Raw genomic sequence first — 16,433 nt, forward strand, 5'->3', positions numbered from 1 at the left:
CGGCCCTCGACGGAGCTCCTCATAACTTCCTCTTAAACATAACATAACATATTCAACTGTGCCAGGGGCATAGAATGGGCAGCCCTGGTCTTCCATATCGTATCATATCATAACCTGCTCGAGGGCTAGTGGGTCATCCAATATCCATCCACATCAACAGTAAAAATGCAATGCATCATATTTGTGAATTCTAGTGCAAGCATCCTAATACATAAACATGGCATTCGTGATGCATGAACATACTTAAAAGTTTAGTTACTTTAGAAAATATAGTTCAGTTCTACTCACCTCTGGCTGACGCTTTCTAAACACTGAAGCAGCTGACTCACTGCTGGCCTCTTCGGTCTCCCAAGTCCGATCCTACAAAGATAGACTCAAATGAGGGACCAAACATAACTCTAACAAGACTCTAAACATCTCCCCCAAAACCCTCTAAAACAATATAAACCATGCATAGAAAACAAGCAAAGGAAGGCTGGATAGGGGACTTTCGGCGGCAGGTTCGGCGGCCCAAAGTCCCTTCCAGATTGGAAAGTCAGGGACTTTTGGGGGCGAGTTCGGCGGCCGAAGGTCTTTCACAGATCCGAAAGTCACTAACATTCGGGGGCAGGTTAGGCGGCCAAAGGCTGCCTCCACAAGCAGGTTCGGCGGCCGAATCTAGGTCCTCCAGAATGGAAGAACCCGATTCTACTTCATGCCCAAAGCCACCAAAACCTTCCATTCTCACACCCAACTTCTCAAAAACATGCATACACTCACTCATCAAGCATAAGGGGCATAAAACTAGTCTAATCCCAACAAACAATAACAAAAACATCACATAAGCAAACATTCATAAACAACCCAGCACAAACCCTATAACATTATATCTAACCATTTCATGCATCAAAACCCTTAAACCTCTTTAAAACTTACTTAAAACATAAGAAAAGACTAGGATCTATGCTTACCTCTTGAGGAACACGGTCTCCAAGCTTCCAAAACTTTGGTTTTAAGCTTAAAACTTCAAAAGCAAGGGAAAAACTCATAAATATTTTGAAGGATTTGAAGGAAAAACAACAAAATTAACAATGGGAGGGCAAGAACTCACCTTTGCCTGAAAATGGGAAGGCAACAACAAACTCATAAATATATATTCTTTTATATATTATAATTTTACATTAATATTAATAACAAATAAAATTGAAAATGTGAAATATATGTAGTGAGTTTGAGCATTTCAAAATTTTATTATTTTGAAATAATTTTATATATTAATTTTTTTATTACATTAATTAAAATCATAATATTATCTAAATAGATGTCAAAATAAAAATGCGCTAAACAATTCCCATAAGAGTAAAGGTTGGTAAAAAAAAAATAATTTTATTATATTAAAAAAATAATTAATAATAAAAAATTATATAAGCTAAAAATTAATTATATTTTTCATGAAATTTTATTAATATTAAAAATAAAATCAACAATTTATATAACCGCCTTTAATTAGGTATCTACAAATAGCACGTAGGTTAAAAAAAATTATTATTACAAAATGATAAATTTAATTTGCTATTAAATAATATTTTTATATGAAAATTTAATAAAAAATTACAAAATGTGGTGCATATAAACAACAGAGTAATGCATTTCCTTTACCAGCAGGCAGAGAGCCTTCCTTTTCCAATTCTCTATTTCCTTTCCTCATTCCCAATCTCCGATCCATCCCTAAAAACAACTGACGAGAGATCGATGATGATGAAGATGCCCTGGAGGAGGAAGAGCAGGAGCTTCCATCTTCAGCTACAAGGGGCAATTGGTACCATTCAATCTCCATTCCTATTCTTATTTACCAATTATTGTCATTCTTCTACTTCCACACTTGAAGATGCACGCTTCTTGACAAATAACTTCAAATCTGCTTCTTTTACCCACCTTGATGATGCCATTGCTTCCTTCAATCATGTAATTCATAAGCATCCTCTGCCTTCTAGAGTTCCATTTAATAGATTCTTATCTGCCCTTGTGAAAATGAAACAATATCACACTGTCCTTTCCATGTCCAAAACAATTGAATTGCTAGGAATCTCACACGATGTTTATTCTCTTAGCATCTTAATTAATTGCTTCTGCCATTTACACCTTGTGGATTTTGGCTTCTCTGTTTTTGGTAAGATGCTCAAATTGGGATTGGAGCCTGACGTTGTGACATTTACTACCTTAATTAATGGGCTTTGTATAGAGAGTAAAATCGACAAAGCAGTGGAATTTTTCGATGATATGGTTGCACGTGGTTATCCACCTAATGTTTATACTTACAGTGTGATAATAAACGGAATGTGTAAATTTGGGAAAACAAGTGTGGCTATTAGGCTACTAAAGGGAATGGCTGATAGAGGTTGTGAGCCAAATGTTGTGACATACAGTGCAATCATTGACGCCCTTTGCAAAGATGAGCTAGTTGGTGAGGCTTTAGAGCTCTTCTCTCAAATGAGGAATAAGGGCATTTCACCTGATGTCATCACTTACACTGGTTTAATTCATGGTGTTTGCAAATTAGGCCAAAAGAACCAAGCTTTGGCCTTGATGAATGAAATGGTGGAGCAGAACATATCACCTAATGTTTATACCTTCAATGTATTGATTGATGCCCTTTGTAAGGATGGAATGGTTTCAGAGGCTCAAAATACATTCAATGTAATGATTCAAAGAGGTGTAGAGCCTGATGTGGTCACCTACAATTCCTTAATTGATGGTCTTTGCATTTCAGACCAATTCAAGGAAGCTTTGGGCTTGTTGAAAAAAATGGTGGGGAGGAACATATCCCCTAATGTTTTTACCTTCAATATATTGATCGACACTCTTTGTAAGAAAGGACTGGTTTCAAATGCAGAGAATATAATCAAAATAATGATTCAAAGAGGTGTGGAACCTACCGTTGTCACTTATAGTTCATTGATGGATGGATATTGTCTAGGCAGCCAAATTGATAAGGCTAGAAAGGTATTTGATCTGATGGTGACCAATGAAATAGCTGACATTTTTAGCTACAACATTTTGATCAATGGATATTGTAAGTGCAAAATGATAGATGATGCAAAGCAGATTTTTGATGAAATGTCTCATAAAGGTTTAGTTCCTGATGCTGTTACTTATCATACTCTTATAAAGGCTATGTTTCAAGCAGGGAGGCCCCAAACTGCAAAAGAGCTCTTTAAGGATATGTGCTCTCATGGTCAACAGCCAAATATAGTAACCTTCTCAATTATGATTGATGGCTTGTGTAGACAGGGGAATCTTGATGAGGCACTCACCCTATTGAAAGCAATGGAGAAAAGTCAGTTGAAGCCTAATTTTGTGATCTATAGCAGTCTGATCAATGGTATGTGCAAAGTTGGGAACTTTTTTCTAGTCTTTTTGAAATTGGTTTACAACCTGATGTTTATGTATATAATGCAATTATGAAAGGACTCTGCCAACAAGGATTAATGGATGAAGCGTATAAGGTATTTAAAGACATGGAAAAGGTAGGATGTTTACCAAATAATTGTTGTTATAATATCATTATTCAAGGGTTTCTCAGGCATGAGGATTTACCAAAAGCATCAGAACTAATCAACGAAATGGTTGATAAGGGGTTTTCTGCTGATGATGCTACCACAGAATTGGTAGTACATTTATCGCGGAATAATGATATGAGGGATCAGCAAACTAAAGTTGTTATATCTTGACCATTCAAGTGTCTTGGAGCGCAACTTGGTAATAACCTTTTTCAAATATAATAAATATGTAATTTAACTAACTTCTTCAAATATCATTTTTAATTTCAATCAGCTCTGATTCTCTTCCACAAAATGAAAATTTCTAACACGACAAATGACCTGTAGTGGAAACCATGATATATGTGTGCCTTTCGATTGAATTCAGACATGGACTTGATCTTTTTGATATAAGATTGTTGATGAATAGAGGTCATGGATTTCTAATGATCAAGTTGCTGGTAAACCCACCATCTCCTTTACAAATTTTTTTTGGTTGCTACTACAGCCTTAACTCGAGAGCTCAGTCCTAAAATTGAGGTTAGAACTAAAATTAATTGGTTCCATACTACAATGCTTAAGAATCTTTATCTATTTTTATTTTTGTGCTCAATGACCTTTTAAAATGCTATCATTTCTCTTGTAGGTACTTGCAAGGATATGATTACAACTTCACCTTTCTAACCATAAAGGTATAAGCAATTCTTTTTTGCTTAATTATTATATTTTTAATAATAATGAGAATAATGATTATAAACCAGTGTGCTTTAATTGAGAATTGATTTAACAATTAGACTACACTATAAATGCAGGGTGCAGGATATACAGTTCAAGAGTACAAGGTAAGAGAATCATTAGACTTCTACAGCTGTTGGTTGGATGAAATGTCACTAAAATTATACACAACAAAAAATGTTATGGGAATTGAGGGAAAGGCAAACATCCTCTTTGTCACCTTTTTCTTTTTCTTTTTTTTTTTTTCGAGTCATCAAGTTAGGTATATATATATATATATATATATATAGATCCTTAATTTCTTTTATTTTCCTTCAAGTAAAATTAGTGAAATCATTGCATTAGCATCTAACAATATGAAGTTCACAATCTTTTCCAATGAAATCAATTCTAATACTCTTTCGTTGTCTAAAAAGAATGGAGGCTTAGGCGTCAAAGATATCTCTCTTCAAATTCAAGCTCTTTGGAGATTTGAAAATCATAGGCATTTCTTCCCTTCAGAAAGACATTCGAATTGCGGGTATGCTACTTTCGATGAACTCTTCTCTCCTTTTAATCATATCAGATTGGCTAATGATATATTTTCTTAATTTTATTTATTATAATTTTTTTAGATAACTTTGATTAAATATATTCATATAATAATGTGATATTAAGATAATAGGAGCCCAAATTGAATATTAAATAACAGATATTAGCAAATAAAAAGTTGAATATTCAATTATAATGAAAAATCAACTAAAATGATATATTTTCTTAATTTTATTTATTATAATTTTTTTAGATAACTTTGATTAAATATATTCATATAATAATGTGATATTAAGATAATAGGAGCCCAAATTTAATTGCCTATTTGCAATAATAATAATAATAATAATAATAATAATAATAATAATAATAATAATAATAATAATAATAATAATAATAATAATATATTATATAAAAAATAATAAAGAGATAAAACAAAAATAACAGTAAAATATTATTTAATTTGTGAAAGTGTTAAATTTGGTTGTAGAGAAATAGAGTGGTGATGATCTGAGATCCACTAAAATAGGGTTTTATAAGGATTTCTTGTATGGAATCAAAAGCTTATCCTTTTTTTTAGGGAGGGGTCTACCCTTTTATCTTTTTCTTCCTGCTTGCTAGTGACGTGTAACGTCCTTCCTGTCATTGGACCACGCGTCTCTGCTATGAAGATATGGACGTACGAGGATATCAGGCATCTGCCTCATGCGTAACGACTTCTGATTCTCTCCATGCGTACACACGAGCGGATCTGCGGGCTGGTCGACGGGTCTCGTTCTTAATTCTGGGCTGGGCCGAGAGAGGAACTGAATGCTGAGCCCAGGAGATGGAGATGGAGATCTGCATGTGAGGTCATGCGAGCCGGGCTGATCTGGGTGAAGAGTCCTGGTGGAGTCCGGCCTCAAGGGTTGAATGAGACGGGCCTGCTTCATTTATATGGCATGTGGGCCTTCCTTTCGTGGGCTATGGCCGTGGTCTAGGCCCATAATCGGGGTGGAGAAATCCAGCGGTCATCAATTGCCCCTTTACCTTCTCGGCAGTTATTGCTCGACTGTCGAGGGGGTAAATACCAAGAACCATTATGACCGCGTCTGTTCGGATGCAGATGCCTTTATAACACCCTTTCATCTTATTGCCACTTCTCAGTTTTTGAATCTGGTCTGCCTTTTTCCCTTTCCGGCTTTTCCTTATTCTTCGTGTACCCTGCCATCTTTGCTTTCCTGCCATTATCGTCCGGACACGCATTTTCTTTCTTTTTCCATGAATAGCTTTTAAGGATCCTGACATTGTCAGCTTAGAGTCTAGCACCACCCTACCTTGCACTAAAACCCCAACTTTTGGGTATATATTAGCATCTCCTCCTCTTCATTCTCAGGCACTTTGTTGGAGCAAGGAGGTCTTTCTTTCGAATTTGTCTGTTAGAACGAGAGTTTTATATCTGTAGAGGGTCTATCCGATGCCTTCTTCAAACTAGTTAAGACGAGCTTAGGACTTCATTACTCTGTTTCTCGTGAGGTTTGCTTCAATCTCTCTTATATGATCCTGATAGAATATTATTTTGACTTGCCCCGGTTTTGGATTTTTTGCAGTATCTGAGATGAAGATGAGTCAGTCCGAGCCTCTGGAAAATTTTACGTTGCCCCTAGGGAGTCTGAACGTTGTTTCGGAGGTCCTCCTAGTGGGGCGATCGATGGGTGGGACCATTCTGCAGGTCATTGAAACCATCTCGCCCAGGTCGTCCGGCCGACCTCCTCCCCTGGTTATTGTTCGAGCTCCAAAGAGGTTCCGGGCTGCTGAGAGGTCCGCTCTGGCTTTGTCTTCTTTCGAGAAAGAAAAAGAAACTTCTACGATGCCCCTGTTGTCCGCTCCTGATTCAAATAGAGGTGGTGAAAATGATCAGCTTATTGCCGACTTCGGTGTGGAGTGCTTGCGTTATGAGAGACTGAGATCTGCTGTACTCAGTCAAGCTTCCGTCGATGCCTTTGAATATATGCTCTGCGATCTTCCTGGAGCCGTAACTCGAAGGCTTATGTTTTTCATGCGTGATATGCGATCAACGTATAATATCTTCGCTTGTTCGTATGCACCGTGAATCACACTTGGGCAACAGAATGCTCGCCTATAACGGAACGGTGAGAAATGCTTATGGGAATCAACTTGTTCAGTTCTCCTATAATAACAAAGTAGAGCTCGGCCGACCTGCAAAGCTCGTTTTCCTAACTACGAGAATTCCTCTGAATTGAAAACTAAGATAGTGGGATAGGTGACAGTGATGTAAACGTAGATGATGATGTATCTGGGCATGTAAATCCTTTAAGGATAGCCTTTTATTCCGTAATGTAGGTATTCGTAACGTGCTGTAATGAAATTTTTGTTTTTCGTTCATACTCGAGCTGTTCTTTCCCCATCATGAATGAAGTATTTAGATTGCTTGCTTCGTAGTTTTTCCTGAGGGATCCACTATTGTTTTTTCCTTCTTGCCTCCTAGTTGATCAGAACTAGAGTCCATTTAGCCGACTGAGCTTTCGATTTACTTTTTCCGAACTGGACTAACCGTACCCGTGAGCTCTGTTTTTAATCAATGAGTTGAGCTCTGAGTCCACTTAGCCAACTGAGCTTTTGGTTTACTTTTTCCGAACTGGACTAACCATACCCATGAGCTCTGTTTTTAATCAATGAGTTGAGCTCTCGACCCACAGCTTTGTATGATTCCGAGGCGTCCTTATCGCTTCATTACTACAACTTCAGGCTCGTAGCCTTTGTTTAGTGATGATAAATCAAATCCTGTACCTTCCTAGGTGATGGGCAGGTCTGATCTTTATCATGCTTCCCTCTGTTCGCGTCCTTGGATCTTTCCCTGATTTACCCCTTTTACCTCCTTAGTATTTATCGTATGAGTGATGATGAGGTAAACCTTGCATGTTGAGCCGTCCTGGGTGAGAGATCGAAGTAGACCTCGGTCTTAAGGTTTGGACGAGTTGGGCTTGTTTTATGTAGATAGCGTATGGGCTTTCGGGTGATGGGCTATCGTCGTGGACCTGACCCTTGATAGAGGTGAAGAAGCCCAGCGGTCATCCCTTTGCCCCTTTACCTTCTCGCCAGTTATTGTCTAACTGTTGAGGGGGTAAACTTCGAGAGTAATAATAACCGCGCCGCTCCAAAACAAAACTGCTCAGAACAACGCTTCATCTCATTATTGCCTTTCACTTCGAATTCTCTGTGTCTTCCGAAGAAACTTGTTCTCGTCTGCTCTCTGTTTTCCTTCAACTTCTTCTGCTTTTTCCACCTTATCGCGTTTCAGGTACGCTTCCTTATTCCTCCATGGAGGGTTCTAAGCTCTCCGATGTTGCTAATCTTGGTCGCACGTTACCTCTTCTACCATAACTAAGTACATTTCTAGGAGGTATTTAGACACTCCTCTTTACCTTATTCGGGCTCCTTTCCGAAATGAAAGAATAGTTCTTCTAAATCCTCCCCCTCCTGGTTTGATGGATCCCCAAAGGGGTCGTTGCATAGTCTTCTTCCTCAAACAAAGAGACTTCGGTCAGACTTTCCCTTTTACCCCTTTCTTTATCGAGGTTTTTCGATACTTTAGGGTAACCCCCGGATATTGTCTCCAAATTCCATTTTGTTCATGTGTTATTTTGAATCTATCTGCCTGAGTTGGGGTTTTACGCCCACGGCATGTTTATTCGTTACTTTCTTCCGCCTCGTCAAGGCGGTTTAGAATTTTTACTATTTTTCCCCCCGTGGTGGGTTGTCTCTTTTCACGGGCTACAAGGATTCCATAAAGGGATGGGTAGAGAGTTTCCTTGTGGCAGAGCTGAGAAAAGAGACCGCCTTATCGTGGGGAGTGGAGCTAGGTTGGGAGGATGTCGCTCCGGGCTGCAACGACCTACCCCAACTAAGCCTTACTGAGCAGGTGGGGTTTCTTCGACTGACTTCTGTTGACAAGAAGTATGACGTCGAGAAGTGTATGTTCGTGTCTAATCTTAGGGATATCCGGGACACGGGTATAGTGTCTTGTTCAGCAATTCTGTTTTTTCCTTGCAAATGATATCGGAAAGTACGCTAACTCTTTATAGTTTTGTGTTTTTGCAGCTTCTGACGTTAAAATGGATGAGATCAAGCCCCCGAAGAACTTAGTTCTGACCCGGGACAGTATGCATGCCTCCTTTGATGCTCTTCGGGCTGGGCGTCAGGTGTCTGAGGTCGCTGCAGAGGTGGCTCAGATTGCCTCTTCTAAGAAGGTTAGCCGTCCTCCTGCTAGATCTTCCTCTCGAGCTCCTAAGCCGAGCTCTCGCGGTACCAAATCACTTCGGCCATCTAGCCGTGGCAGGTCGATCTCGACTCCTAAACCTGCTGAAGAGTCTAAGTCTGCTCAAGCTTCTACGGAAGATGTGAGGGAAACTCCTCAAGTCATTGTGGAGCAGACAGAGGTTATTGAGCAAGCGAAGTTGGGTCTTGCTCATCCTTCTGAGGAGGGGCCAGGGGGAAGTTTAAGTCCCCCATTACCGACGAGGAGGTTCCTGGGAAGGGAATGGAGGTCGTTCTTGGGGAGGACAATGTCCCGACGGCTCCTATCAAAGATGCCCCTGCCCTTGTGGAGACTGGATCTGGGTCTGGAGGTACCATAGTGAAAACCGGGGACAAGCGTCCAGCCCCTCCCGAAACGTCTGCCCCAGCCCCTACTCGGAAGAAGTCCAAGGTTTCCAAAGTCTCCTCTCCAGCCCTTCCTCCCATTGGGAAGGAGAAAGATGTTCCTGTTGTGCCTCTGTTGTCTGCTCCTGACAATAATATTTTGAACAAGGAGGACATCACCCATCAATCTCCGGCCAGTGTAGTCGCCGAGATCCTTAGAGAACGGATGTTTGGTGGAATTAGGGAGGCCTCGGATCAACATCTGCTTGCCCTCACTGGTCTTTTAGCCAGTTCTACTAAGGAGCAAGTGTCATTCCAGTATCGATCTCGTGAGGAGCTCGGGAATACAATTAGGGAGATGCTTCTGATGGTAAATCGTCTTTCTCTTTTGGTTTTCTTTATTTCTTTCTTTTGATGGTTGTTCTTTTGTATTAGGTGATGGGCCTTTTCATAGAGGTAGACGCTCGCGACCATTCTCTCCGGGAGTCTGTGAATCACCGGATTGAAAAGGCGCGCCTGGAGGAGAACTTATCTGCTACCGGCGACGCTAGAGGCAATCTCACAGCTGCTCGAGAGCATACCCAGTCTCTCCAGGTGGAGTTGCACTCTGCATTGGAGGCCCTTAAAAGAGCTGAGGGGAGGGCGGCTGAGGCAGTGGAGCACACCAAGTCCCTGGAAGTAGAGTTGTCTCATACTCGCAGGGTTCTCAAGGAGTCTGATGAGAGGGCGGCTGCAGCGGAGGTCCGAAGTGAAGAAGTTTTGAAGCAGTTGTCCTCTATGGTAGAGGCCCTTCGTGAAAGGAATGAGGCTATAAGCCAGAAGGAGGAGGTTCAGCGCCAGTATGAGGCCCTGAAGGCTGATTTAGAAGGGCTTCAGGTTCACCTGGATAAGGCGAATACTCAAAAGGAGAGGGCCCTGGCTCGGGTCGAGGTTCTTGAGCAGGAGTTGAGCAAGAATTCTGAACGTATTAGAGATATGTCTTCATTGGTGGAGGAGTCCTAACTTCACAGTCAACAGCTTAACCATGAAGTCAGGACTTTAGAACGTAAATGTTCAGCCCTGCTCAAGGTAGTCAAACATGCTGAAGGCAAGGTCCAGTTGGAGCGTGAGAAATGTCTAGTGGAGTACCAGGAGTCGGAGGAGCTAAAAAGAAAAATTGAGCAGGCCTGTGAGGCTCACCTCCAAGACTACAAAGATTCCCCTGAGTTGAAGGCAGTCATAGCTGAGGCCTGCGAGTCACATCTTGACGAGTATAAGGCCTCTACGGAGATGAAGACTGCTATTTGGCAGAAAGCCTTTCGCATGTACATGACTGGCTACAACCGGGGTATAAGAGAGGCTAGACATGCTCCTGATACTCCTCTGGCAGAATTTCGAATTGCTGAAGTGGATTCTGATGGCGAGCAGGTGCTATATGGAGAAGATGATTTCCCTTTGCCTAGAGGAACCTCTCGCATTGCAGCTGGGTCAGCTGTGTCTTCTGGGGAAGAATCCGAGCCGGACGGGGAAGACATGGAGGCCCTCGGATCTGAAGGAGACGACTCTGAGCCTGAGGGGGAAGACCCCGGCCCAGGGCTGGAGATTATGCCTTTTGTTGGCATTGAGAAATCTAAGCTGGAGGATGTCAAATCTCCTTCAGATGCAAATGTAAATAAAGATAGTGTAGGCGAGGATATTCTTAGAAATGTGAGTCCCTTGAGGACTGTTTTTCCTCCGACCTCGTCTGATAAATAGATTGTAATAGCCTTTTCTCTTAATGAAATTTTAATTTCTTTTACTTGAACTACTTTTTGTTTTTCATACATCCTGGAATTTATCTCTTCTTATCATAATTGGAACACTTAAACTGCATATCTCGTAATTTTTCCTGAGGGGTCCTCTGTGATGTCTTTTTCTTTTTGCCTTTATGCCCCTCAGAACTGCGATTCCGTCATTTGGCTGAGCTCCTGACTTGTAGATTTATCTATTTTACTAGGATATTTTTATTCACAAGCTTTTTCCGAGCTAAACTAGTCTTTAGTTATGAGTTTGGTTCTTAGCTAATTGTTTGAGCTTATGAGAAGTCAGATCACATACCTTTTAATGGTGACTAGCAGGGCTGCCTTTTTGCTTTTAGTTCTGACTTGTCAGGGAATAGAGTTGAAGTCTCTTCTGTTCATATCATTGGGTTTCTCCCCGAGTTGCCCCTTTACCTCCTCAACATTTCATTACATGAATGGTGAGGGGTAACTCCCTAAACTTTGTATGTGCTTGTATGGGCTTATTTTAGATAATTTTACCTTTCTTCTTGGTTATGAGCTCGGATGTCTATTCATGGCGAACTGACTCAGGTTGTGGGCATAGTCCTTTGCTTTCATTTATCCTCCTATGTGTTCCCGAGTGTTTCATGTTGCGAGTTTATCCGAGCTGAAAGCTCGGTCCTTTACTCTTCGCTTAGGCTTTTATACCTATAACCTGTGATGCTTCTTATACCCCTGAGTGTTTTCCGGGCTCTTTGCTGTTTTAGACCTCTCTCTAAGCTAGTTGAGCTAGTTTAGTGTCAGCGGTCACTTCTCGAGGTCTGTGCCTCTTGGCTATTGTGGCCCGAGCTTCTTCGGGAGGTCGGAATCTGGTTTTTCATTGGTAGCTTTGGACTTATCTTTCTCGTGAGATCGGAGCTGTATTTTTATGAGTCGTCCCTGCATATGATACTGGGAATCTTTGCTCCGGGAGGCCCTTAAGACCTTCACCGACCGTTTTTGTTTTGTTTTTCCGGGAGATCCCGGTCTTGTTTGTTTTTCCGGGAGTTCTTAGGGGATCTCGGTCTTATTTGTTTTCCCGGGAGTTCTTAGGGGATCCCGGTCTTGTTTGTTTTCCCGGGAGTTCTTAGGGGATCCCGGTCTTGTTTGTTTACCCAGGAGTTCTTAGGGATCCCGGTCTTGTTTGTTTTCCCGGGAGTTCTTAGGGGATCCCGGTCTTGTTTGTTTTCCCGGGAGTTCTTAGGGGATCCCGGTCTTGTTTGTTTACCCGGGAGTTCTTAGGGATCCCAGTCTTGTTTGTTTACCCGGGAGTTCTTAGGGGATCCCGGTCTTGTTTGTTTACCCGGGAGTTCTTAGAGGATCCCGGTCTTGTTTGTTTACCCGGCAGTTTTTAGGGATCCCGGTCTTGTTTGTTTATCCGGGAGTTCTTAGGGGATCCCGGTCTTGTTTGTTTACCCAGGAGTTCTTAGGGATCCCGGTCTTGCTTGTTTATCCGGGAGTTCTTAGGGATCCCGGTCTTGTTTGTTTACCCGGGAGTTCTTAGGGATCCCGGTCTTGTTCCTCCAAGAGGTCTTTCTGAGCCCTGTTCTTTCTTTCTTATGGAGGATTATTATTCATAAAAGATAATCTCATTATGTAAACAATTTTATTCATTCATGTTTGTCAGAATACAATGTTTTTCTTTACAAATATATCAGGGGAAATACCTCTTTAGGTGCTGAATATTCCAAGCGTGGAGCTCAGGGTTTCCTTGCATATCTTCGATTTGGTATACCCCTGGCTTGACCACTTTTGCTACCCTGAATGGGCCCTCCCAGGTCGGTGCTAACTTACCCGCTGCCGCTCTTTTTCCTGTAGCTTCTAGGTTTCTCAAGGCCAGGTCTCCCACTTTCAAGCTTCTTTCTCTAACCTTTTGGTTGTAATATCGTGCTGCCCGTTGTTGGTAAGCGGCAGTTCGGACTTGAGCTTCTTCCCTAATTTCTTCGAGAGCGTCCAGATTGCTTTTTATTTTGTCATCATTAGTGTTCTCACTAACAAATTGGACCCGATGAGTGGGGATCTGCAATTCGATTGGGACTACAGCCTCTGTGCCGTAAGCAAGTGCAAAGGGTGTTTCTTTAGTGGGCCTTCTGGGGGTGGTTCGGAGTGCCCACAGGATACTGTTGAGTTCTTCCGCCCAATTCCCCTTTGCCCCATCCAGCCGTTTCTTTAATCCTTGGAGGATAGCTCTGTTGGTAACCTCTGTTTGACCGTTAGTTTGAGGATGGGTCACGGAGGAGAATTTGTGCCAGATGCCCATGTTCGTCGTAAATGCTCTGAAGGTGCTGCAATCAAATTGTCTACCAGTATCTGAGATAAGCACTCTTGGTATGCCAAATCTGCAGATGATATGTCCCCACACAAAATCTATCATCTTGCGAGCTGTGATCGTGGCTATTGCTTCCGCCTCTAGCCATTTTGAGAAGTATTCTACAGCCATCACTACGAATTTTCTCTGCCCCGTGGTCTTGGGGAAGGGTCCCAGGATGTCTATTCCCCATTGCGAGAATGACCATGGACTGGATATGCTGGCTTGAGGAGTGGCTGAGACTTTGATGGCGTTAGCAAATCTTTGGCATACGTCGCATCTTTGGACAAACTCTTCTGCTTCTCTTTTAACAGTGGGCCAATAGTACCCTTGCCTGAATATTTTATTGGCTAATGTCCCTGCTCCCTCGTGGGCTCCACACATGCCTCTATGTATCTCTTCCATCACCTTCGCAGCCTCTTTCGGGCTCACACATCGGAGCCACGGACTGGATTTTCCTTTTCTATATAAGGTTCCCCTTATTGCTTGGTAGTTGGCGGCACGAGCTGCTATCTTTCTGGCTTCATCTTTATCCTCGGGAAGCTTGCCCTTTTCCAGGTATTCTAGGTATGGGGTCATCCAAGTTGGGTTTTGTTCTACTTGCAGTACCGTGTTTGTCTTATTAAAAGCAGGTATATGGACATGCTGTATGTACACTTCATCGGGGAGTTGTTCTAATTCTTCTTTGGACAATCGACTAAGCAGGTCTGCTTCCTCATTTTCCTCTCGAGGTATTCTTTGAAATCTGATGGTAACTCCTCGACTTGTGAGCTCGGCTTCTAAAGTTTTTACTTTAGCCAGATAATTCTGCATGATGGGGTCTCTAGCCTGATATACCCCTGTTACCTAGTTGATCACCAGCTGAGAGTCGCTATTTACCTCGAGATCGGTTACCCCTACCTTCAGAGCCACCAACATCCCATTTATCAGGGCTTCATATTCTGCCACATTATTAGAGGCCTTAAATTCTAGGCGTAAGGCGTAGCATACCTTAAAATCCTCTGGTCCCTTAAGCATTATTCCAGCACCACTGTCCCCGGTGCCTTGCTCCGTCTACATACAACTTCCAGTTAAATTCTTGGGAAGGCTCTCCCTTACCTCCCTTTCCTGATATCTCTGAGGATGATCCTCCCCGCTCCTCATTGAATGTGCACTCTGCTATGAAGTCAGCCAGAGCTTGAGATTTTATAGCTGTCCGAGGTCGATACTCTAGATAGTAAGGGCTGATTTCTACGGACCAAGCCAACATCCGACCTGAAGTTTCCGGCCTGCGTAGAATCTTCTTCAAGGGTTGGTCTGTCATCACAACTCCTTGGTGGCCTTCCAGATAAACTTTGAATTTTCGGACTGCTAGTAATAGAGCGTAAGCCATTTTTTCAATATTTGAATATCTGACCTCAGTATCTCTGAGTACCTTGCTAACATAGAAAATAGGTTTTTGCTCCCCTTCTTCTACCCTTACTAATATTGCGCTGACTGCTTGTTCCGAGGCTGCCAGGTATATCAGAAGCTCTTTTCCTTTCATGGGACTACTGAGCACGTGAGGCGAGCTGAGATATCTTTTAAGCTCTATGAAAGCTTTTTGGCAGTCTTCTGTCCATTCGAAGTTTGGTACCTTCCTTAACTTTTTGAAGAATGGTAAGCACTTTTCTGCCGACCTTGACATGAATCGATTAAGCGCCACTACTCTCCCGATTAGTCTCTGGACGTCCCTTACACAGGTCGACTCTGGCATATTCAATATGGCTTCTATCTTCTCCGGGTTGGGCTCGATGCCTTTTTCGCTCACCATGTACCCCAAGAATTTTCCTCCCCTAATGAAGAAGGCACATTTTGCTGGGTTCAACTTCATTCTGTACTGATCTAATACTCTGAATACCTCCCCCAAATCTGCTATGTGCTGTTGGAAAGTTGGGCTCTTGACCACCATATCATCTACGTAAACTTCTACATTTCTGCCGATTTGATTTTTGAAGATTTTATTCATCAATCTTTGGTAAGTTTCCCCGGCATTCCTCAATTCGAACGGCATAGCTCTATAGCAGTAAGTCCCATCTTCAGTTATAAATGAGGTCTTTTCCTCATCCGTGATAAGCGGTTGTCGAAGCCGTCAAAAATAAACATATTCTCAATCAACAAAATAATTTGCAGATAGTGGCAATAGGGTCGAATCACAGGGAATTGACACTACGGATTTTCCTAATAATGACTTGGTCAAGTAAATAACAAATAATTAAAAGAGGGGGTTTTGAGTTGATGATAATGGATTAAAACTAAATAGCTATATAAGAATTTCAATAAGAGAAAAGCTTCTAGTTGAAATATGGATCTTTTTCAGATTGTTTAGAATTGATCATTGATTCTTTAATACTCCTATTTATCTCAATAAATTAGTTTAGCATGTGGAAGACGCTTCTCACAATCCAAATTCCTCCTTAGTTCTAGTTTGATTAGGAAAGTTCACTAATCAAACACTAGTTAACAAGTTGCCAAGGAACGTCCTTGGGGCCTTTGGCATCGAACAACTGTTGACTGCATTAAGACTTAGAGAAACCCAATTCTATCCTTGCCAACCGCGTGGTCAAATTTAGATTATGCAATTTGATTAAATGTGTATTTGAACAACCTAAGCAATTACGGACCTAAATCATTCAAATAATATTACTTAAGCAATTTAAAAGCAATGGGCCCTTATTGATTCTAAAAGCAAAGTAATAATTATAGAAAGCTCAAATTGCATAAATATTGAAAATAAATAGAAGTTTAACAATGGAGATTTAAATCTCCCAATTCATCACAAAATCTGAAATTCACCAACTTCAACTAGAAAAGAATGAATTTAGCCACTCATGGTGGACTAAATACACAAAAAGATGAAAAGAAAAGAAAGAGGAAAGAGGCTGCAGAGTTTCTGGCGAGGGG

At 41.5% G+C, this 16,433-nt stretch overlaps 2 protein-coding genes across 4 annotated transcripts in view; both read left to right on the forward strand.

The window, feature by feature from the left end:
- Nucleotides 1–4,347, forward strand: part of LOC110622665 (pentatricopeptide repeat-containing protein At3g22470, mitochondrial) — a 45,161-nt gene extending 40,814 nt beyond the window's left edge. The window contains exon 4 of the mRNA XM_043959754.1: nt 4,331–4,347. The gene's annotated coding sequence lies outside the window, so the exon portion shown is untranslated. The remainder of the gene's footprint in view (nt 1–4,330) is intronic.
- Nucleotides 1,619–16,433, forward strand: part of LOC110622810 (pentatricopeptide repeat-containing protein At3g22470, mitochondrial) — a 47,085-nt gene continuing 32,270 nt past the window's right edge. Inside the window, exons 1-3 of one of the 3 annotated variants that reach the window (XM_021767469.2) lie at nt 1,621–1,798; nt 2,155–3,361; nt 4,165–4,215. In XM_021767469.2, the coding sequence (XP_021623161.1) occupies nt 2,155–3,361; nt 4,165–4,202 (1,245 nt within the window). In that variant the 5' untranslated portion in view covers nt 1,621–1,798 and the 3' untranslated portion in view covers nt 4,203–4,215. Of the gene's footprint in view, nt 3,362–4,164; nt 4,216–16,433 lie in introns of those variants that run through there. The other 2 variants (XM_043959760.1, XM_043959761.1) reach the window with 2 other exon arrangements.

This window comes from Manihot esculenta, chromosome 9 (assembly GCF_001659605.2).
Source record: "Manihot esculenta cultivar AM560-2 chromosome 9, M.esculenta_v8, whole genome shotgun sequence".
NCBI classification, from domain to species: Eukaryota; Viridiplantae; Streptophyta; class Magnoliopsida; order Malpighiales; family Euphorbiaceae; genus Manihot; species Manihot esculenta.